At 44.5% G+C, this 24,190-nt stretch overlaps 2 protein-coding genes across 3 annotated transcripts in view; one reads left to right on the plus strand and one right to left on the minus strand.

The window, feature by feature from the left end:
- NPFF (neuropeptide FF-amide peptide precursor) overlaps positions 1-11,189 on the plus strand; it is a 30,229-nt gene extending 19,040 nt beyond the window's left edge. The window contains exon 3 of the mRNA XM_068265093.1: positions 10,865-11,189. Within this exon, the coding sequence (XP_068121194.1) occupies positions 10,865-10,985 (121 nt within the window). The 3' untranslated portion in view covers positions 10,986-11,189. The remainder of the gene's footprint in view (positions 1-10,864) is intronic.
- Positions 11,190-18,828: 7,639 nt separating this feature from the next.
- Positions 18,829-24,190, minus strand: part of TARBP2 (TARBP2 subunit of RISC loading complex) — a 50,001-nt gene continuing 44,639 nt past the window's right edge. For both annotated transcript variants that reach the window (XM_068267177.1, XM_068267178.1), the window contains exons 8-9: positions 21,398-21,593; positions 18,829-19,425 (exon numbers count right to left, since the gene is read on the minus strand). In XM_068267177.1, coding sequence (XP_068123278.1) covers positions 19,268-19,425; positions 21,398-21,593 — 354 coding nt within the window. In that variant the 3' untranslated portion in view covers positions 18,829-19,267. The remainder of the gene's footprint in view (positions 19,426-21,397; positions 21,594-24,190) is intronic.

Genomic DNA, 24,190 nt, shown 5'->3' on the forward strand with positions numbered 1-24,190 from the left:
CAACTGGTATTGTTTAAAAGGAAACATCCGTAACCCTCTCAGTTTAGGTTCCCTTCAAGCCCCCTTGAGGCCGCTCCTCCTTCGCCGTCTCCCCGGGTGGCTCCTGTCCCCCGCTGGGTGGCCTGAAAGCTTAGGCGAGTCGCGCTTCATGGCTCATGCATGGCCCGGCCGCGCACTCCCTCGGCTGGGAGCGTTCTGTGCTTGTGCAGTATTTCCGCGCAGGCTCAGAAAGCTCCCTGCCACGGGAGCACGTTGGCAGCCGTGCCACGCATGCGTGACAAAGCACGACTTGCCCAAGCTTTCAGGCCACCCAGCGGGGGACAGGAGCCACCCGGGAAGACGGCGAAGTAAGGAAGCTTCAGGTAAGTATGGTACCTGAGACACTTCTTGTCGTTTGATTCAAAATTAGTAAATGTATACCTATCGACGAATCGGTTGACTTTATTGCGTGATCAACTTAAGTGTGGCTGACGCGCTTCAAGCGATACCCTATGGCCTATGTGATTCTCCTTCACATTCCATCCGTGCCCCCGTGCTCCGTATGCAAATATCAGTTCAGTATCTTCCATCCAACTCAATCAAGTAAGTTGGTTGTTTCAAAAGGATATCGGCCACTTTTCATTGATGGGGATACTGGGACACTCGACTCATAAATCCAAATTGCCAGATATACGACCACCTTTAAATTAATCATTTCTCATTTTAATTAGATCAAAATAATCTAATCTGCAGGGGATCGAATGGGAAAACAATTGTGTGTATGGACACCTTTAGTTGAGGAATTTTTTAATTGGTTTTAAGGTGCCCATACATCAGGTGACTTGGTGGCCGATCGACCATCCAGTGCAGGCTTTCTCAACCAGGGTTACCCAAATACTCTGCAGGGGTTCCTTGGCAGTCCTCCCCATCATGGGGGAAGTATGATAAAGCATATTTACATAGGGGAGACTGTAAAATTAAGCACTAAATCAGGTCAAAATAATAACATTGAGCACATTAATAAAAAGCACTAGAATAAAGAGGCAGTATAATGAGAGGCAGTATAATGAGGGGCACTATATTAAGGGGTGGTGAAATAAACAGCCACGGCTACTTTGAAAAGTCCATTCCTCCTGCAAAATACATGCAGGGGTTCCTTAAGATCCAAAAAATATTTGCAAGGTTACTCCAGGTTAAAAAGGTTGAGAAAGGCTGATCCAATGTGATTATTACAATCGAATTGGATGAAAATCAGTGCCGTCAAGTGCGTGTCGACCGATAAAGCAACCAATTTGGGAAAAAAATTGTTAGCATTGTCAATCGTGCATGCTGGAAAATGTTGGGACAAAATTGGTTGGTTGGGTGTGCGGCGGTACAGCGGACGATTTTGAAACATGCTACTAAACCCTCGCCACTGCTACCGCAAAGTATAAATGTACCCCACCGTGTGTGCATTTATACATTACCTATCCGGTGTCAGTCCATCTTGCGGGCTTCCGCATACACTTATACCCGCTAGTGGTGCATAGCGGGTATGACGTTAGATGCTATGCGCCGCTGGCATGTAGGCAGCTGTTAGAACCCGGCATGATAGATGGTAATGTATACAGCTGCTACAGAACAGGTAATGTATAAATGCACACACCGGGGGGCAGTGGCGGTGCGGACGTGACGGGCTCAGACAATTCCCTGAAGATTTCATACTGGAATCGGATGGGAATCAGCCTGGAGTACATGGGGAGCTTCAACAAGAGACAAATGTATCTCTAATCAGATTAAATGACAGATAAATTTGACTCCTTGTCAAATCTGCCCATAATCATGTCTATGGCTACCTTAATGTGAACCTCCATATTAAAAATCTACTCAGCAGCACTGAAAAGGCTTGGTGTTTAACAGTTTCACAGCATCAGAACTTTGTTTTTCTTACCGAAGTCTCATTTTTAGCTGAATTTTTAGCTAAGCTCCGCCCCATCAAAGAAAACTGCCCGGGCTTTTTTCTCCTGATGCTGTGCAAAGCATGATGGGATTTCTGATGATGTTCTCGTTGCCTAGCAACTGGGAAGGGTGATCAGGACACAGGACAGTTGGAACTGGGCAGCACGGTGGCGTAGTGGTTAGCTCTCTCGCCTTGCAGCGCTACGTCCCTGGTTCGAATCCCAGCCAGGGCACTATCTGCAAAGAGTTTGTATGTTCTCTCCGTGTCTGCGTGGGTTTCCTCCGGGCACTCCGGTTTCCTCCCACATTCCAAAAACATACGGATAAGTTAATTGGCTACCCCTAAAAAAAAATAAAAAATTGGCCCTAGACTACAGTACTTACACTACATAATATAGACATATGGCAATGGTAGGGATTAGATTGTGAGCTCCTTTGAGGGACAGTTAGTGACAAGACAAAATATATATATATATATATATATATATATATATATATATATATATATATATATATATATATATATATATATATATATATATATATATATATATATATACTGTACAGCGCTGCGTAATATGTCGGCGCTATATAAATACTAAATAATAATAATAACTGTGTCTCATGCTCCCTGTCACCTCCTTTCAACCAAAAAGATGGCTGCCCCCATGAAATCACAAACATTTGCCTGTTCTTTTAACCACTTGCCGACCGCGCACTCATACCGCGCGTCGGCAAAGTGGCAGCTGCACAGCTGCAGGCTGATTAATCAGGAAGCAGCCGCTCGGGCGAGCGGCTGCTTCCTGTCAATTCACGGCGGGGGGCTCCGTGAATAGCCTGCGGGCCGCCGATGGCGGCTCGCAGGCTAAATGTAAACACAAGCGGAAATAATCCGCTTTGTTTACATTTGTACGGCGCTGCTGCGCAGCAGCGCCGTAAAGCAGATCGGCGATCCCCGGCCAATCAGCGGCCGGGGATCGCCGCCATGTGACAGGGGACGTCCCGTCACTGGCTGCACAGGACGGATAGCGTCCTGTGCAGCCCTGATCTCCTGGCGGGGGAGCAGGTAGGAGAGGGAGGGGGGGATCTTCGCCGCGGAGGGGGGCTTTGAGCTGCCGCCCCCCCGCCAGCCACATGCAGGCATGAGAGATCGGACCCCCCCAGCACATCATCCCCCTAGTGGGGAAAAAAGGGGGGTGATCTGATCTCTCTGCCTGCTACATGATCTGTGCTGGGGGCTGCAGAGCCCACCCAGCACAGATCACTCAGCACAGCGCTGGTCCTTAAGGGGGGGTAAAGGGTGGGTCCTCAAGTGGTTAAAACAGGGTGGGTAAGAGATTATATTACCTATCTATTTTAATTAACATAACTAATGTAACTTAATGACAGTGTTTGTTTAGGCTTAAGTTCCTCTTTAAGTTTCTTCCAGTTTGACTTTTAAGCAGGCCATACACTGGCCCGATTTGCGCCCGTTTCGACAGCAGATTCGATCACTGGGATCGAATCTGCTGCCAATCGTTCACGCTACACGCCGAATTTCGATCCATTTCGTCCGATCCCGTCGATCGTGCCGTGCGGAAAATAACCGTCGATCGCCCGCGGGTAAAGAGCGCATCGCTAGCGGCGTTCGAGTGCCCGACGACCGACGCAATAGAGCCCGCATACATTACCTGCTCCGCCGGCGCGACTGCAGTCTCCCGGTCACCGCTGCTCTGTCTGCGCTCTGGTCTCCAGGTCCGGCATGCCTCACTTCTTCTAGCCCGGCAGGAAGTTTAAACAGTAGAGCGCCCTCTACTGTTTAAACTTCCTGCCGGGCTAGAAGAAGTGAGGCATGCCGGACCTGGAGACCAGAGCGCAGACAGAGCAGCGGTGACCGGGGGACTGCAGTCGCACCGGCGGAGCAGGTAATGTATGCGGGCGGGCGGGGGCAGCAGCAGCAGCACCACCACAACAGATTGTGAACGGTTTCAGGCTGAAATCGGTTCACAATCTGTTTGCTGTAAAGGTGGCCATACGATCCCTCTCTGATCAGATTCGATCAGAGAGGGATCTATCTGTTGGTCGAATCTGATGGCAAATCGACCAGTGTATGGCCACCTTTAGGGGCATGATTTTAGTTGTTTTTCTAATCAAATTCCCCTTCCATTTGCTAGCTTGGCAGCAGAGTTTTACAACAAAAGGGGATGTTACTTTTGCATTAACAGGTTGTAAAGTAATTTACAGAGATGTTGAGATACAGGATTTTATTCCGCATTGATGGAGAGATTGGTAGAGCAGAGCACCTCCATAAGCACTGACAGGTGGACTTGTAAAATCATTAACAAGCGAGGGGGTGGAAAACAACTCTGGCTACAGAGGAGATTTTTATCACTTAAGATCAAAAGATTTAACTCTTTATTTTCAGCTGCCTCATTTAAAGTGTACATACTGTACTGAAAATAAAGCAAATTACTACAAGGCTTTATATATTTACTTTCTCAATCTACAGCTCAAGAATGGAAATCACTGAATAATCTGGGCCCTGGATACATGAAAGATATGTTGCAGCTGCGTAGCAATCCCCGCATTCTCATATCCACAGGTTCTAATAATCTAGTCATACCCAGAGTCCACTTGGAAACTTTTGGTCCCAGAGCCTTCTGTCATGCTGTCCCTACGTTTTGGAACTCCTTGCCTCAACAGATCAGGACAGCTCCATCCCTGGACGTGTTTAAATCCAGACTGAAAACCCACCTGTTCAGTTTGGCATTTGCAGAAATATAACTTTTGTTGTGTGAATACTTCACCAATAACTGAATCTGAGAGAGCCTAAGCGCTTTGAGTCCTATGGGAGAAAAACGCTATAGAAATGTTATTGTTATTGTATAACATTTTTTTAGTGCCACTGCAGAAGATTTTTGAGAGATTGTTGGAAAAGTAGTATCATGAATTGTGACTGGAGCTTACAGTTGGGGCTTGATTCACTACTGCTATTGTTAGCCTACTGTATGTGAACTGTTTATTCAATTTAAAAAAAACAACAAATGCCAAGCAAATGTTATCTCAATCAGATATATTTTCCTTGTAGTCTATTCTTTCCCCTCCCCATGTAGCTTTCTCTGGTGGTCTAGTATTCCCCTCTACCGTATTATATTCCATGAACCCCAGTGGTCTAGGGGTTACACCCCTCCCCACATATTTTCCCTGGCAGTCTAGTCTTCAACCCCCCTCTTGCACAGTACCCCTGAATGTCAAGAACCATGCAAGCTGCTATTGTTCAAATTGTGGAAACAATGCAGGTCTGCATAGAGATATGGGATAAAAAAAAGGCTTGGTAATGTTTTCTTAATGTTAAAAACAATAATATGAACAATTAGAGCTATTAAAGAAGTAGAATATAAATGCTGTGTGGTGCTGAAGAAAACTCACCAAAAGTAATAGAACGCAGTCACCAATATCCCTGAAAGCAGCAATCTAATGCTCCATCTGACTGTATCAATGCAGGGCGTGAATTAATTTAGTCAGAGGTAAGGCCCATCCTGCAGAGGGTGACCTCATCATGGTGGGAGGGTCATGTACTTGATAATTTGCATGCAAGCTGTTACGGAAACCAACATGCTCCAACAAAGGTAATTTAGTGCATCTGATTTGAATGCAGTGTGTGCATATAAGTAGGCTCTAAGGACCCTTTTCCACAAGCAGTTGAGAGGTAGTGAAAAGACTGTGAAACTCTCACAACTGCTTGCTGCTGCTTGGTAACTGCTCACTGAGCGTGCAGTTCAGCCGCCAGTGGAAAAAGGCCCTTATGCAGCTATACATTTGGATGCAGTTTGTGCTAAGTAGCGCTGCTTTTCTCTGCCATGTACAAAAAGTGAATTAACTTTCAACCAATCACGTTTCAGCCAAAAATGTAGATTCTTCCTGGCAGCTCTATAAAGGTGCTCTACTTTTGCTCCAGACTTCTGTGTGCTGCTCTTGATAAATCACTCTTTTTTTTTTTATTTCCAGTCCAGCAGTAGACTGCATTAACTGATAAGCTCACTATTGATTATTCCTAAGTAGCCTGCTATTACACCTTCTTTCTTATTGTGTGCAGATATTAACAAAGCATTTCAAGTGATTAATACAAAACATAATGCATGAACATATTGATCTGTATGTCTGGCTACAGCTAGTGCAGAGCAAGGAAAGCCCACACCGATATATGACCCCATGAAAACCAATAAACATAGAACACAATTGATCAGACACTACTGACCAGCAAGCCAACAGTTTTAATGGTCCACTAAAGTAGAAATATTGAATATCATTAACCATATAGTCTGTTCACCATCTGGCATTTTCTAGTACTGTGAATATCTTAAGACATCACGGCACCATTTATGTCACCCATAACAAACACATACCCCCCTAATAACCACGCACACATGTTGTGTTGTGCATAAAATATGGAAAGGATTTATCATAACGCATATGTTATTGGGGCACGGCACCTCTATGTACCGTAGGTATCGCCCGTCGTCATGGGAGACTTCGATCTATGAATAGTGATGGAGCCCGGGGAGGATAAGGAGAAGACAGGCTGCAGTGGCTGGATCATGGGGAGTTGAGTGACATGATCCAGTCACTGTAGCTCCACACATACATGCATAAATGGCACTGGGATATTTGGGTGCAGGGCAAAGCTGAAAAACAGCTCACCCTGCTCCTTCAAAAGACCCGTCGGTGGCGTTATTACTATTCCCCCTCCAGGCCGTCATAGACTCGGGGGAAAGATGTAATTCCGCTTCCAGAAATAATGAAAAAATTAATTTTCTTCTTGGGCATTATAGTTTTAAAATACATGCTACCATAACTAAACCCCACACGTTTTATTTTCCCATTTGTCCCAGTTATTGCAATGCTTAAAAAAGGTTTACCTAGTACAATATATGGTGCCAATATTTTATTCGGCAATAAAGGTGCATTTTTTGTGTCCGTCGCCATTTATAAGCCCATAGTTTAAAAATGAACAGTAATATAATCTCTTGACATACATATTAAAAAAAAAAAAGTTCAGTCCCTAAGGTAACTGTTTTTTTTAATTTGTAATAAAAAAAAATGTGGGTGATTATAGGAGAGTGTGGGAGGTAAAGTGTTAATTGTAAATGTATTTCTGGGTCTTTTATAACAAATATGTGTGTTGGTGTAATGTTCCTATTTGGCCACAAGATGTCCTCGTGCATTACTTCATACTGCTTACCTATAGTACGCTAAATGGGAAGTATTGCGTGCATGACTTCCGTCAGAAGTAAATAAATGATTGCAGCATCTCATTGATGCCTGTGATTATTCACACAGGGACAGAGATTAAAGTACTGTAGCGTGAGGTAAGTGGAGGCTGCCATATTTATTTTCTTTTAAGCAATACCAGTTGCCTGGCTTATCCCATTGATCATCTGCCTCCAATACATTTAGGCATAGACCCTGAGCAAGCATGCAGCAGATCAGGTGTTTCTGACATTTTCAGATCTGACAAGATTAGCTGCATACTTGTTTCTGGTGTTATTCAGACACTACTGCAGCCAAACAGATCAGCAGGGCTGCCAGGCAACTGGTATTGTTTAAAGGGAACCAGAGAGGAACATAATAAAAAAAAAATAAAAAGCTTTTATACATACCTGGGGCTTCTTCCAGCCCCATAAGCCTGGATCGCTCCCATGCCGCCATCCTCCGCTTCCTGGATCGGCGGTACCGGGTCCCGTCACTTCCGGCGGACGCAGCCAATTGTCCGCATCACAGGGGCTCTCTCCATACCCGTATGCATGAGGCTGCGCAGTAGGCAGCCTCATGCGTACGTATATAGAGGGAGCCCCGTATGATGCGGACAACTGGCCGCGTCTGCCGGCCGACTGGCGGCCATGACGGGACCCGGTACCGGCGGATCCAGTCAGCAGAGGATGGCGGCATGGGAGCGATCCGTGCTTATGGGGCTAGAGGAAGCCCCAGGTATGTATATAATCTTTTTCCTGGGTCCTCTCGTTCCCTTTAAGAGGAAATAAATATGGCAGCCTCCCCATAACTCTGGCTACAGTTGTCCTTTAATGAATGGGAACTGCCTTCCCATTCATTCATCTAATGATCGGCGGCGATAGCTAGCGCGGGAGGCGAGTGTGTGGCAGGAAGGGATGTAGTAGCTACGTCCTTACGAGGGGAAGAGGGAATTTGCGAACCGTAGTTACTTGTCCCGGGGGAGAGGGAAGTGGTTAAGTAATACCATTTGCCTGGCTGTCCTGCTGATCCTCTGTCTCTAAGAGCTTGTTCACACCTAGGGTGTTTTGTGGTTTGTTTGTTTTTTGAGCGCCAGTGATTTAAAAAAAAACGCCCTAAAATCGCTAGTGCAATGAATCCATATGGGATAGTTCATATCAGCGTGGTTCATCTGCTTTCCGCTCACAAAATCGATTTGTGCAGTGATTGCACTCGCACTTTTAAGAACAAAGACAAACTTACGGTAAGGTCTTTTCCAGGAGTCGGAAGGACAGCAACCCTGAGACTTGTCTCCCTCCATTTCCAACTGGACAGGATACTAGTTAAGAGAATTAACATAATTGATTAAGCAGGCATACTACATAAGGCAGCATTCCCTTATCCTCATCAGTAATAAAAAAAAGACCACACAGAATGATGCTTCAAATTTTAATAATTAACAATACATCAGGGTGGGTAGTAAGGGTGCTGTCCTTCCGACTCCTGGAAAAGACCTTACCGTAAGCAAGTTTGTCTTTTCATGACGTCTCAGGACAGCAACCCTGAGAGGATAAACAAGACATAATTAGGGAGGGATTACAGCCTGGAAAACTCTTCTACCAAAACATAAGTCAGAGTTAGAGGTTAAATCAAGTCTATAATGCTTAACAAAGGTATTGTGGCTTGACCAGGTTGCAGCTTTACAGATTTATTAATAGTAGCTCCTGCTCTCTCTGCCCCGGAAGTAGAAACCGCTCTGGTAGAATGAACTATGGCCTGGTGCACACCAGAGGAGTTTTTCTGAGCATTTTGAGTTTTTAAATCTGCTGCTTATGTTATCCTATGTGTCTGTGCACACTGGAGCAATGAGGTTTTGTAAAAAAAAAAAAACATAGCATTACATTGGGAAGAGCTTTTAGAGATTTCAAAAGCTCTTCCCAATGTAATGCTATGGGTTTTTTTTTTACAAAACCTCATTGCTCCAGTGTGCACAGACACATAGAATAACATTAGCAGCAGATTTAAAAACTCAAAATGCTCAGAAAAACTCCTCTGGTGTGCACCAGGCCTAAATGAGTGAATATCCCTGCTGCTGGAATAAGCTTGGAAGCTCTTGTCTGTAATTCCATCTTTCCAGCATAGGGGAGAACATCAGGAACAGTACCATTTCTTATGCTGTCTAGTTCTTCTAAATTGGACTCACCCACCAGCACCAGTCTCCCGACCATCGCTTGTGGCCCAGGGATTTCATGCATGAGCAGTGCTGCCAAGAGGACACCAATCGGCAAAATAAACTCAGCAGCTATTCCTCTTGGGTGTTTCCAGGACGGAAACAAAGTTAAAACTGAGGAGCCAGGGGAGGGTGCTTGATAACCCTCAAATAATAGCCGGTATAAAGGCCTTATAACAGAAGACACATACCAGAGAGGGAGTGGAGCTTGACTCCTCAGAACTATGGGAGCAAGAGCCTGCGGACGCTTCCATGGTCAGCATACACAAGACTGACCAGGATGCACAACCCTTGAATAGGTCACCTGAAGGTTTCCGCCCAAACATAATGAAAAGGTTTGCTTTACCTTAGAAATCCACCGCATTACCGAGAATACTAGCTCAATCAGAGGCTAAATGCGGCGAGATGTCCGCTGGGATGCACGCCGAGCCATGGAACGCATTCTACTTCCACCTTGGTCACGTAATGCGGAAGTCACACGTCCCCCTGCGCGCGTCCTCCAGCGTAAGCCGCTCCGGTGTGTAACACAGACTGGGGGAGAAGCCAATGCAGACAGCAAGCACCCGCGCTGGCTCGCCTGACCAGCGCTGACACAGGGGACACTTGTATGCCGCAGCTCCTGAAATTTATCATGGTTGGCCAGCTCCCCCCACACAACCAGCATTCTGCTGGAAAGGAAAACAACTGATGAGGGTAAAGGCCCATACACACGTCGGATTTCCGCAAACGACGGGTCGTTCCGCCCGGCGGATCGCTCAAACTTACTCTTATCAAGCGAACGACAGTCTGTACACACACCCGATTTAGCGGGCGAACGACTGAACGTTCAAACGACCCGTCGTTTGCGGAAATCCGACGTGTGTATGGGCCTTTAGGGAATGCTGCCTTTTGTAGTATGCCTGCCTAATCAATTATGTTAATTCTCTTAAGTAGTATCCTGTCCAGTTGGAAATGGAGGGAGACAAGTCTCAGGGTTGCTGTCCTGAGACGTCCTGGAAATACATTGTTTTTATTATTTTCCAGCTCAAAGAGTTCACTTCCTGATTTGCATCAGGAAGTGAAAAAATAGAATCACTTTGAAAAGCGCTGTACACAAAATCGTAGTGCACAGGGAAGTGCCAGGTGGGAGAAAAAAAAAAAATCACTCACAAAATGCTGGCGTTTGCAGTTTTGATTTTAGATGTGAACAAAGCTTCATACTTTCAGCCATAGACCCTGAACAAGCATGCAGCAGATCAGAGGTTTGTCAGATCTGACAAGATTAGCTGCATGCTTGGTTCTGGTGGGATTCAGATACTACTGCGGTCAAATAGACCAGCAGGGCTGCCAGGTAACTGGTATCATTTAAAAGGAACTCAATATGGCAGCTCATTCTTCTCCCTTCAGTTGTCTTTTAAAAACACCATGCTGAAATAGCAATGCCTCTTTATATAACGGGTAAGGAATTTTTCTGTCCTTTTGTGATAGAAGCAGTAATTCCCAATAACCCTTTATCCCTGTGCACTGCAGGTTTGGAAGAGATGAACGTGGCTCCATGCTGGGAGATGGCCGGATTCACTCCCGGGGTTGGGACTCAGCACCGCAGTTTTGGAGCATGGCGGTACCTCAGCGTTTCGGGAGGAAAAAATAAAACCTCAAAACCACAAGAACCTGGACCTGCTGATTACTATTGCACCATCAGTATGAATCACATGTGTGAGGTCCAACTACATCTGAGACTGTTTACTAACAAAGTACAGAAGGAGACAGCATAGCAGCTACTCAAACTTCCCCTTTACTCATCTCTTGTAATGTATAATAAATGTAGGTATCATGTTAGATCAGCTGTAATACAATAACTAGTGTGCAGGCTGGAGAGCATCGGATTGGCTGTATCCACAGCCCCACTCACAGAATGTTAGTGTGTGATAACCCCTAACAATAGTGATATGGCATGCAGGACAGATGCAACAGGGTAACTGACAATAGTGTGTTGCTGTTTTTTTTTTTTATTATGAAAATGGTTTGAACTAGAGATGATCAATGAGATGTGTGAATCATTCTGGCTTTGTATGTTACTTGGAAGCTGAAAAGCATGATATTTGCATGCAAGCTACAATTACTTGCATCTCATTGACAGTCTCTTTTCAGAACGAGAACTGCTTCATTATCCAAGTGATCAAACCACAAGTGGGACAAGTGGCTGAGAAGTTGTAGCAGAGCCTTCAGTCATGCTGCCCCCTACCCTTTAGAATGCCTGGCTGCACCCAATCAAGATAGCTCCAACGTTGGAGGCATTTAAATCAAAACTGAAAAACCAAATGTTTGGTCTGGCATTTTTTCCCCTCTACACATCACTATGTACAGATCTGAGACATGCTTATGCCTTTTGGGGTCCGACAGGACAAAAGTGCTTATGTTGCTGATGTATGTTGGACCCACACAAGGAGCAGACTGGGTCACATGACTGCAGTATATCAGAAACTGGAAGATGCAGTTGTTTGATTGAAGGTGCTCATTAATGATACCAGCTTTATTGTACAATTTTACCACTTCTATGTAAGATGGGGGAGTACTTAACCATTTAAAGTAGATTCCCTCAGTTTACCCTTCTACTACATAGATGTGTTAAGATTTTACATTCAATACTGTACCATTAATTGGCACTTTGAGTCCACCAGGAGAAAAGCACGATATAAATGTTATTTGTTTTGTCATTAATGGAAACTAACTCAGATCCACTTCAATGCGTATGGTGGAACTATTAGGCTCTATTCACAGTAGATCTACTACTGCACTGTTATTTCATCAGCAGGCAGAGAACCAGACACTTGACTTCACACAACCATCTCCAAGTTCATCTATTGCATTTCTGAAAACCACACAGACAAAAAGACCTTGTTGCTATTTATCCTTCAGATATTGGCTCCCTGGCGTTGCAGTACCACAGACTTCCAGTGGGGTGCAGCATTTCCATACTACACAGATAAACAGCCAGTCTAGTGTACTGCAACTGGGCATAATGCTGGATACACACAGTGCGTTCCCGCACTCGATTCCCAGCCGCGTGATTATTTCCAAATCACGTTTCGATGGATTGTTAGGTCAATTCGGCATACTTTACATGAGAATCGGCCTATCAATCATCAAAACGTGATCGGAAATAATAGAGTGGCCAGAAATCGAGTGGAAAAGCACAATGTGTATCCAGCATAAGGCGTACATGTCAAACTCCGGCCCGCGGGCTAAATTTGGCCCTCAAGGGGCTTCCCCACTTTGGCCTCTATTCATAAAGCATTCCCACATGCGGTAATGCTCAAAACAGCTGACTTTACCGACCATTTAGCAAAGTGTCCATTCATAAAATCTGTTTCCGCATGAAAAGCTGACATTCCTGAGCAGTGCGGGAAATTACCACCTTATGCAGTGATTATCACAACACGTCACTACATGTCAATTCATAAAGATAAAATGGGAACGGAGAATACCGACAGACCTCCCAGGCAGCTGCAGTGAGAGCGAAACAAAAAAAAAAGGCATCCCAGAATACCCAGGCTGTGTTTAACCCCTTGGGTACCTGTTTTTAGATAAATTTCACATTAGAAAGCCTGCATGTGTAACATTTCTTGAAGTTCTTCTAAGCTGCAGCAATTAAATAGGCTGTTTAGAAAGACTAATAGACAGATTCAGAGAAGATTCAGGGCAAACAGCAGCAGTAAAAAAAAAAAAAAAAAAAAAAAAAAAAGCACATCTAAAGGGAAGTTGGGGCTGCCTCCTTTATAGTAACTGTCTCTGCACAGAGAAAATGTATCAACTCAGCCAGCACCGCTAGTTTAGTGCGGGAATTCCCCGACCTTTTGTCACAAGTGTAAACTGTTTTATGAATTGGCACACAAAAGTCTAAAATACCGATGCGGTGGTTTCTCTCCAAGATTTTTTTTTCCTGCAAATGTTTTATGAATAGAGCCCTTTGCATTATGTTTGGCCCACTCTAGACCACCAGGGAATCTATATTGGAGGTGAAGCCCTAGAACACCAGGGAAGCCATATGGGGGAGATGGGCGAAATAACTAAACACTATGGAACTGTGGAGGGGAGGGAGCCTCTAGACACCAGGGAACTGTATAGGGGAGGGAGGACCACTAGACATCAGGGAACTCTTTAAGGGAGGAGGGTGGCTAGTAGACATTGAGATTGACCTGCGACTAGGTCCCATCATAGAATTTCGACGCACATTGTATTTGACACCCCTGGTCTAAGGGCTCAAACCCACTAGAGCGATTTTGTGAGTGTTCAAGGAGTGATTCAAACCACTAGCGATTTCCCTAAACGCTCATCTAATGTTAATGGATGGGCCAAATTCCACTGGAGCGATTGCAAATACCAAAATCACAAAACGCAAGACATGCAGCATTTTTCACGTTTAGCGTTTCTGCAATGTAAAGTATATAAACGCTTGCGTAATTGCTCATCAAAACCTACAAAAAAAACGATTTTGATAGCATTTTGAAATGACTGCACACTGTAAACAAATTAAAATTGAATGGACCAATCAGAATGAAAATACTTATAGTTACAGAATTGCTGGCAAAAGGCTTCCACTTTTTAAAATCGCTACCCAAATCGCCAGAAAGCACTCATAAGATCGCTTACAAAACACTCATACAAAATCGCTAGCGACTGCAAATAAAGATGGCGATTTGTAGTGGGTTCCAGGCCTAACTCTAGTTTAGTTCTGGACAGGAGTGGGAGGGTTTTTCCTTTTAGTGTATACCTGGAAACCACTGATTCTCAAAAGAATTGCACATGCAGCGTGTACACCACAACCGCCACACTAAGCTGCTGCCCACAGCAAGCCAGCACCCACAGGTGCATCCAGTTCCCTGCAGATCAACAACCTTCAGTTAGGCCTGGAACCCACTGAAAACCGCAAACGCAAAACGCAACCGCTAGCGTTTTGTCTGAGCGGTTTGCAAGCGGATTCATGTGCGTTTTTGGTCGTGTTTTGCAACATTGTATTTTTTCCCCCAGCGGGTGCCTAGCGTTTTGCGTTTTGCGTTTTTATCCTGATTGGTCCTGTGAATTATTTTTCATTTTGTTACAGTGTGCTGAACCGCAAAACACTAGCAAAACCGCTCAGTTTAGGTTTTGCTGAGCGTTTCCGCTAGCGGTTCAATAACTTACATTGAAGCGCTAACGCTCCCAAAATGCTGCACGTCCTGCGTTTGCGTTTGAGAAACGCAAACGCTCCTGTGGAAATTGCCCCATCCATTAACATTAGCCCAGCGTTTTGGCAAACTGCTAGCGTATCGCAGTGCTGCCAAAACGCTGCCAAAAGCGCTCCTGTGGGTTCCAGCCCTTAGTATGTATTCCTCCAAGATTGATCCTCTTTTCTTGCCAGTTCTGCCACTAGGACTAGAGCAAGGGTGAAAGGTCCTCAGATTCCAAACAATAACCTAGTGAAGATTAACTTTTTTTTTTTTTTTTTTTCTACACACACTTTTTTGGCTTGAGACAATTAAAAAAAAAAAAAAAAGCAAGTCAAAGTGAATGAATATAGAATGGTAAATGTAGTGGGGCCTGGATCTACCATGAAGTAGATTGCGATCTACCTAATGGACAGCCCTGATCTAGATCTTCTGCCTCAGACATTTTCAGCTCCTTACCTGGAACAATGATGCAGGCTGGAAGTGCCATTGATGAAGATGCTCAAGCAGAGGCCAATTGCAGCTTACATGCAAATGATATGCAGCTTGGAGAACTTATGGCAATAAAAATACCCTCCCTGTCAATCCTGTCCATTTGCAAGGCATGTGAAATCTGCATGTAATCCAAAATGATAAGCATCTCTAGTCAATGCCTCGGATCTCTTGCACATGAAAGAATAACTAGAGCAGTGTTCCCCAGCAGCCCTGTCCCCAGGGCCACAAACAGAGCATGTTATATGGATAGCCACAGGGGTAGTTCTACCGTAGGGGTAGAGTTCAGCTCTACCGAGACATAATTTCCCCACCTGTGAAGGTTTGTGGTTTCCTGCATAATGTAATCTTGGTGAGCCTGAGGATGGGAAACTGAACTGGAGGCCCAAGACTAGTCATTCACAAAACTAAATTTGAAACTAATTCTGCTCTTACATTGCAGCTGCCGCTTATCACCTCTGCTGACTTACAACCAGGCCTAACGATTGACGGTCTACTATGGGCAACACGGTTCTTTCTCACCCTTCCAGATAAACCGATTTCCAGGCCTAGTCACTTCTACAGTCTACCTCTTGTAGTTTCCACTAAACAGTCAGACAAGTTTCCTACAGGGGGACAGAGACAATCCGCCAGATGCTATTTTTTCCAGCTTTAATGCAAATTGCAAGCAGCTTGGAATAGGGCTTATAAAAAATGCTGTTACTGCAGAACTGGGTTGACTCAACTGCAAGCAATTTGCAGCAGAGTCAGAAAATGAGGGAATTGCTATGCTGATATTTCTTTTGCACTTTTACCTGACAAGATGTGAGGCAGCAACAGAGTTATCTCTGATCAGACAGGGATCTAGCTGGTAATCGAATCTGCGACCCCATCAGCCCATGTATGGGGACCTTAACAAAAACAAAGCAATCACCTCCATCTCTGGTAATAATCTGTCCTTGCCTTGAACTTTGTTAGTGAACAGTAAAGGTACACACGATGCTATGTCCCGTGAGATCAGTAGGTCAAATCAATCTGCTCCCAATTGAGAACAGGATCTATTTTAAGATCATTACGGCACAAAAATTTATTCCGGTTCTCAATTGGGAGATCGGACATGCCAGAAATTATTGATTTAACCCATCAATCAGGGGAAATAGCATTGTCGGTACTAGAGACATTAGCTCTTGTAGAACGATCCGATCCTTTGTATATATTCAGTCCTCCTGCTGATGTAGAAAACATTATATTCACCAGTGTGATGTTTAACATACTATTCTCTACCCCGTGTAAATAAACCTTTTGTCATGTTTGTGCAACACTGTTTCTTATCTCTGAATAATAAATATGAAGTAACTTACACTTATCTCTTTTTTTTACTGAAGTAGCACGGTGAATACAGTCATCAGCTTGTGCAAGATTTCTGATTTTTTTCCCTCAAACATATCCCCATCCCTTGGACAATGGTTGCCCCAGGGAAGCCTACAAGAGGCAGTGGCAGACAATGGTTGCCCCAGGGAAGCCTACAAGAGGCAGTGGCAGACAATGGTTGCCCCAGGTAAGCCTACAGGAGGCAGTGGCAGACAATGGTTGCCCCGGGGAAGCCTACAAGAGGCAGTGGCAGACAATGGTTGCCCCAGGGAAGCCTACAAGAGGCAGTGGCAGGCAATGGTTGCCCCAGGGAAGCCTACAAGAGGCAGTGGCAGACAATGGTTTCCCCAGGGAAGCCTACAAGAGGCAGTGGCAGACAATGGTTGCCCCAGGGAAGCCTACAGGAGGCAGTGGCAGACAATGGTTGCCCCAGGGAAGCCTACAGGAGGCAGTGGCAAACATCTCCAGGAAAAAGGAAATCATTTTCGGTTTGGACTTTATGTAAAGGATTTGGAACTACAGATGGTCAAGGAGATTCCAGATTCCGTGGAAATTTAATGCAAACTCAGTGTTCTCCCCAGGCTCTTTTAGCTGGGTGCTCCACCCGGCTAGTTTTGGTGAGCACCCGGCTGTCATCGGCTCACCGTCTCTGCTGTAAGCAGAGTTGTGCAGAGAAGCACCGGCCCTGCATTCTCTCATCTCGCCTCACCCGTATGTTGCCGTCACTTACAGTACGCAGTAGAAATCAGACAGAACAGACAGGTTTTGGACTATCCCATCTCATGGGGGATTCTCAGGGTTTTTTCTACCGGTATTTTCAAAAGCACTTAGTGAATGGCAGTTGCTCATTCCAACTGCTAGAATGCATTTCTATATGGACCCTGCCCAGGAAGTGCCTTTGTAAAGAATTAAATACTGAGAATCCCCCCATGAAGAGGTGGACTAGTCAAAAACTTGTCAGCTTTCTACTAACTACTGTAAGTGACAGCAATACAGAAGAAAAATAATTTATAGGTCATTTAACTCTGGAAGAAACCTACTTATCTGGATGGGTTTACATGCATTTTACACTTTTTTTTGTGATGGTACTTTAAAAAGAAATGAATAAACCTTTCTAAACAAGTACAGGAGCAGCATAGAGTCAGGGGCCCCATCAAGCTTTCATTGCAGTTTCCTGTCCCAGGACCATCAGGACAGACCGACACACCCATTTCCTAGCTGCCATGTTATCTTTCTCTTTTACACCTAATTGCCTATAGTTTGTTCATGCTTCAGTTTTATGGAGAAACAGCAGCAGAGTGCAAATCCCCCCTCATCCATGACAATACGCAGCACCGGTCATAAAATCAGATCAAGCAATATTTACGTAACAGTTTATTTTTTTTCAACATTATTACTGTTACAAAAGAAATATGGGCCAGGACTGTCTGGTGCAATCCTATTCTCATTTTTACAGGCAGCTCAGTGAAAAACAGGGAAACTGGTAAGAACAGAACTAAAATTCTTCAGTTTTCAATTTCTCAGTCCTAAATTTTAGGTTTCCTGGAACCTCCACTCCAAACTGAAGTCAGTAGACAACAGGTCCACAGACACCTCTCACCCCACCCACCCCGAACACCAACAAGATTACGTCTTTACCGTCAAAAGGAAAGGAATGTAAACAGCGCAAAATAAAAACATCCTGACTGTATAATCAAACCAAATCGCAAGAGTCGCGTTGGACAAATGTCCGATAACAAATATTTAAATAAATTAAAGGGATAAGAAAAACAGGTACTTATCCGTTAGCCGGGCGCATCCGGCAGGTGGCGCTGTTGTAGCGAATTTCATTCATGCTTAGTTAACGTAGTGCTGTGTGAATGGAAGCGCCGCAGGTGGCGCTAATTACATTGATACGGCACATAACAATAACGGTGTTAATGGGAACTAATATGCATTTCAAGTGGCCGGAACTGTTACTTAATGCAATTCAAATGAAGGCGGCGGCAATGTAACAGATGAAGCCGCCGCCTTCGTCTGTTCTTCTTCTTCTCCCCCTTTGCCCTCCTCTGGCTTCTATACAATGCTGGCAGCTGGGGGGGGGGGGGGGGGGGGGGAACGACGACACGCGTGTCCCCCCAGAGTCGTTCGTCGCAAGAAAACAAACAGGATTCCCTTCCGCGACGAACGACTCTGGGGGGAGACGCATGTCCCCGCAGGCTGCCAGCATTGTATAGAAGCCAGAGGAGGGCAAAGGGGGAGAAGAAGACGAAGAACAGACGAAGGCGGCGGCTTCATCTGTTACATTGCCGCCGCCTTCATTTTAATTGCATTAAGTAACAGTTCCGGCCACTTGAAATACATATTAGTTCCCATTAACACCGTTATTGTTATGTGCCGTATCAATGCAATTAGCGCCACCTGCGGCGCTTCCATTCACACAGCACTACGTTAACTAAGCATGAATGAAATTCGCTACAACAGCGCCACCTGCCGGATGCGCCCGGCTAACGGATAAGTACCGAAAAACAAAAATAAAAATGCAGAACTGAATTTTTACAGTCCTCATACTAGCGGTCACAACCACCTTAGCCATTTTTTTTTTTGGCCTATCCAATGACATAAGACACATTGTATTTGCACCTCTACAAGGCTGAGGTCTTCAGAAACAAAAAATTGTCCCAACTTTTCCCTTCATACAGGGAAACGCAACAAACATGGAGAAAAAAAACAAAAAAGGGAATCGTCATCTCAAAGGCAACAGTGGAGTGACATCCACATCAGTGGCTTTTGTTGGACATCTGTGACTCTTTAATAGCTCGGGCTCCTGAAGTCTTGAGTCCTTGCATGGCTAATGTAAGGTAAACAGTCTAATCATTTTTGTGGGGGGAGCCCCCCACCACATTCACTTGTTTCCAGCCATGATTTTCAGATACTGCAAAGCATTCTGGGCAGCATTTGCACGGGCAGCTTCTCTGGTGGCAGCAGAGCCATGGCATACTGTGGTGGGTTGTGTGGAAAGTTCCACGAGACACTGATAGAGGCCACTCAAACTGCGCTCATCTGCAAGAACAAGACAATGTAAAAACACTCAATGCATGCATACAAAGCACAGAGAACCAACAGATAGAAAGCTTTGTAAAGTTATCAACTTGATATAGGTTCTCTCTAAAAGCAGAGATACTTAGCCTTTGCCACAGTGACTTAGCTAAGGAGCTTTGGGCCCCTCAAGCATTCTATAAATAATTCATATGGTACAACACAACCTGCCAAGACAGACACAGTATGAGCGGAGTAAGCAGAGCAGGGGAACAGTTTGTTAATGATTACCACTATTAAAAGCATATATAGCAGTGATCATTACCAGCACAGCACCACTGAAGAGTTAACACCGTGGGGCGCCCAGGTGCGGTCACACCCTCTGCATCCCCCATTGCTACGCCACTGCTTTGCCAACTTACAAACCATATCAGACAAATGCACAGTTCTAAAAGTGAAGCTTTAAAGTGTACCTGAAGTGAACCTTGGGACAAAAGTCAAATACTTACCTAAAAAGAGGGAAGCCTCTGGATCCCATAGAGGCCTCCCACATCATCCTCCAGTCCACTGTTGTCGAGCGCAGACCTCCCAAACGAATAAGACAAGCTCTGATTTCAAGCTCACGATTGCGCCGTGGAGGTCTGGAGACTGGCTTGGGAAGCCTATAGGATCCAAGGGTTCCCCTCTCCTAGGTAAATATTTGATTTTTGACCCAAAGTTCACTTTGGGTTCACATAGTGCAGAACGTGTCAAATGTATATGGATTAATGTGTAAACTAAAGAGGTGCGTAAAGGTAATTGCTTGCTTTGCAGACAGGTTAAATGTGGAAGAGGTAAAATTGGCCAGTCAGAATTGGATGTGTGTACCAGGCTTCAGGGTGTCTACAAACATCCAAATATGACTGGCCAATTTTACCTCTTCCATGCCATGTAGCATGAGAACTTACCTGTACAATCTGTTCACAGTATTCAAAATGCATCAGCCCTCATACTACATGGAGGTGGTAAAATTGGATGAACGCACTTGAACTCCATGTTATCAATGCTGCCTATCAAACATCCATGATGAAATACTTTTGCAAGATAGAGGTAGACAATTACAGTGATGGGAAAAACTATTTGCCCCTTCCTGATTTCTTATTCTTTTGCAGGTTTGTCACACTTAAATGTTTCTGCTCATCAAAAACCGTTAACTATTAGTCAAAGATAACATCATTGAACACAAAATGCAGTTTTAAATGATGTTTTTTATTATTTAGTGAGAAAAAAACCCAAAACAAAAAAGCTCAAAACCTACATGGCCCTGTGTGAAAAAGAAATTGCCCCCTGAACCTAACAACTGGTTGGGCCACCCTCAGCAGCAATAACTGCAATCAAGCGTTTGCGATAACTTGCAACGAGTCTTTTACAGCGCTCTGGAGGAATTTTGGCCCACTCATCTTTGCAGAATTGTTGTAATTCAGCTTTATTTGAGGGTTTTCTAGCATGAAACACCGGGATCGAGGACACGGCAACGCAGGCGCAGTCGTTTTCAGACTTTAAAGTCTGAAATTCCAGAAGTGAACAAGAGGTGGGGCCGGAGCATCGGTGAGCGGCTGCACAGGCACAGGATGTCTGCGGGGGACCATCAGAAGCCCCTGGTAAGTTAAACTCATTTCCCCCGACCCCCCCTACAGTATCCCCTTAAGTGATTTCTTGATTGAAACAGGTGTAGCAGTAATCAGGCCTGGGGGTGACTACAGAAATTGAACTCAGGTGTGATAAACAACAGTTAAGTTTTTTTTTTAACAAGAGGGGCAATCACTTTTTCACACAGGGCCATGTAGATTTGGAGTTTTTTTTCTCATCACTGTAGGTGTGGACAGTTTTCAATTGCAAGTTCATCAGTTAAATACCTGCCATACATTCTATGCATGGATGAATTGAGCAGTATTGGGCAGCCCATAAGCGGTTAGTTCTGATATGATGCTGTAAGGTCTAGCACCTTTTTACTCACCAATATCGAGATAGCTGATCTGGAAGCTCTGCTCCTCTGACAGATCCTGGAGAAGGCTGCAGAATCCAGAGCTAAGAAAGGCTAGAGGATGAGTCCTCAGATGCAGGATCTTCTCTCCAGCAGAGTTACGCAGGGAATCCCAAGTACAGGCCAAGCCACGGCCTCTGCCTCCGTCCAGCTTCCCTCCTCCCATGTTCTGCAAGGACATAACAATCACTGACACCGTTCTCTCTGGTGTACATAGACTGCATAGAGGAGATGTTCAGAAAGCAGATTCACACACACACACACACACACACACACACACACACACACACACACACACACACACACACACACACACACACACACACACACACACACACACACACACACACACACACACGTTCTGGGTTAGTGACAATGTCCACCAAGTAGCAGTTTCTGAAGACGTTATCCAAATGCCCTTCTCAGGTCTTCCCATTTCAAGTGTTCTTAACCACCCTGGCGTTCTATTTTTTTGCGGCGGTCGGCCGTGGGTGGGTTTTTTTTAAACTTTTTTTTTTAATTATGTAGCTAGCCTAGCGCTAGCTACATGATTCCCCCTCCCTGCGCCATCCCGCCCACCCCTCCGATCGCAGCCGGCGGTCATACCCAACAGGAAATCCCGCTCTGAACGGAATTTCCTGTTAGGGCTTCCCTCGTCGCCATGGCAACGATCAGAAATCCTGATCCACCCCATAGTGCAGCCTGGCGGTGCTTGGCCAGGCTGCACTGAGGGTCTGGGGGGGGGGGGGGGGGCCTCTTTCGCAGCATTGATTGAATTAAACAGACAAAAAACAAAAAATTTGTAAAAAAAAGACCCACCAGGGGCTGAGCAATCCACCACGGTGGTAATGGATGAGCTGACCTCGTCCATACCGCTAAGTTGGTTAAAGGACAACTGTAACAAAAGGTATATAGAGGCTGCCATATGTATTTCCTTTTAAACAATACTAGTTGCCTGGCTGTTCTGCCTATAATACTTTCAGCCATAGACCCCAAACAAGCATGCAGCACATCAGGTGTTTGACATTGTCAGATCTGACAAGATTAGCTGCATGCTTGTTTCTGGTGTGATTCAGACACTACTGTAGCCAAATAGACCAGGCAAATGGTATTGTTTAAAAGTAAATAAATATGGCAACCTCTATATTCTCAAAAAAAAAAAAGTTTTGTTCAAATTTCCACTTTAATTGCTGTACATGTGTATGTAATGCTTGGTAACGCAGGCATTAAAATGTCTAAGTGATCCACCAGCAGTATTTTAAAACTGTAAAATATGGTGGTGGTTTGGAAGAGGAGAGGTTTGCTACGACTGCCTTGCTTCATTTAACTATTCCCTGTAAGGCTTTGTTGTCGCAAGCGCTGAACGATTTATACTGTGATTTTTGAAGAGCTTTTCCCTGCGATTTGTGCTTAGAAAAAGCGCTTACCCAAACGCTTTTGTTCAGGTATGATTTTTTTTTTTCACTTCTTGACATCAGTCAGGAAGTGAACTCTTTAACCTGTAAACAAATAAATCCAATGTATTTATTGATAAAAGCTCTCGGGAAAATCGCTATACAAGGGTTTTTTTCAAGCGCTTTGCGATTTCACTATACCTTCCATTGAGCCAAAGCGCTCAAAAATGGTACAAGTAGCGCGTTTGCGAATTAAAAAAAAAAAAAAAAAAAAGTCTTACATGTGAACACTGTCACAAAAAATCATTACACAAGCGCTTTTAGGGCAATTTGCAAAATCGGCATCACTTAAAAAAAAAATAAAAAAAAATAAAAAAAAAAATCAGCAAACGCTCATAGTGTGAACGAGCCCTAAGAGAGGACTGCCATCTTGTTGGTCACAACGATTTTCATCTGTCATAAAGAGTACCATTGTTTAACATTGTAATGTCTCCCCTATATAGTGTAGAACACAGCATAATAGGTTAGCGCTTTATAAATAGAGTTCAATAATCATTTTAAAGAAAAGAAAGTTTGACTGGAGTCTGTGTTTCCTTCTATAACATTAACCACATAGTGTGTAGCTGAGCATACACTGATTTACAGCAAGTCACTTTACACATGTGCTAGCAGTAGCTGCGTTCCAGCTTCAAGCTCTGACTCCAGCAGGATTTATGGGGTGTCTCTGGCTAGTCTGACACAAGTTACTGGTATAAACTGGAACTTTATCAGTAATTACAGCAGCTAGAGCCAATTCATAAATCTCTCATCAGGGAGCAGGCCGCTTTCACCACACACCACTGGAATGCTGCAACTACTGATGGATGCAGAACAATGTGGGTTATAGCAAGTACTATATGAAGAGATCTCTTGTAAGCACTAGTAGATTAGCTGTAGATCATATAAAAGATAGGCCAATAATCCTGTCCATTACCGGTATAGGTGCGTACTCACGTCGGATTTGCGCAAACGACCCGTCGTTTGGTCGTCCAAATGACCGGTCGGTCGAAAGTCAAATCGGGCGTGTGTACAGTCAATCCGCTTGGCGGATCGCTCAAGTCCGCTCTTATCAGCTGAACGACAGACTGTAGACACGCCCGATTTGACGTCCGACGGGTAGTTTGCGCAACTCCGACGTGTGTATGTACTCACCGCTGATTCAATGCAAAGCTCCGATTGTACCCTGCTACTGCTCATAATCCCCCATGTGTTTGATCATAACAAATCAATATTCAATCGGCATTCTATTCGTAATGAGTAGAGAAAATGTATAAGTAGATCTGATGTTTATATTGGATCGAATATCTAAAGCAGTGTTCCCCAACCCTGTCCT

The sequence above is a fragment of the Hyperolius riggenbachi genome, chromosome 2 (genome assembly GCF_040937935.1).
Source record: "Hyperolius riggenbachi isolate aHypRig1 chromosome 2, aHypRig1.pri, whole genome shotgun sequence".
Lineage (NCBI taxonomy): Eukaryota > Metazoa > Chordata > Amphibia > Anura > Hyperoliidae > Hyperolius > Hyperolius riggenbachi.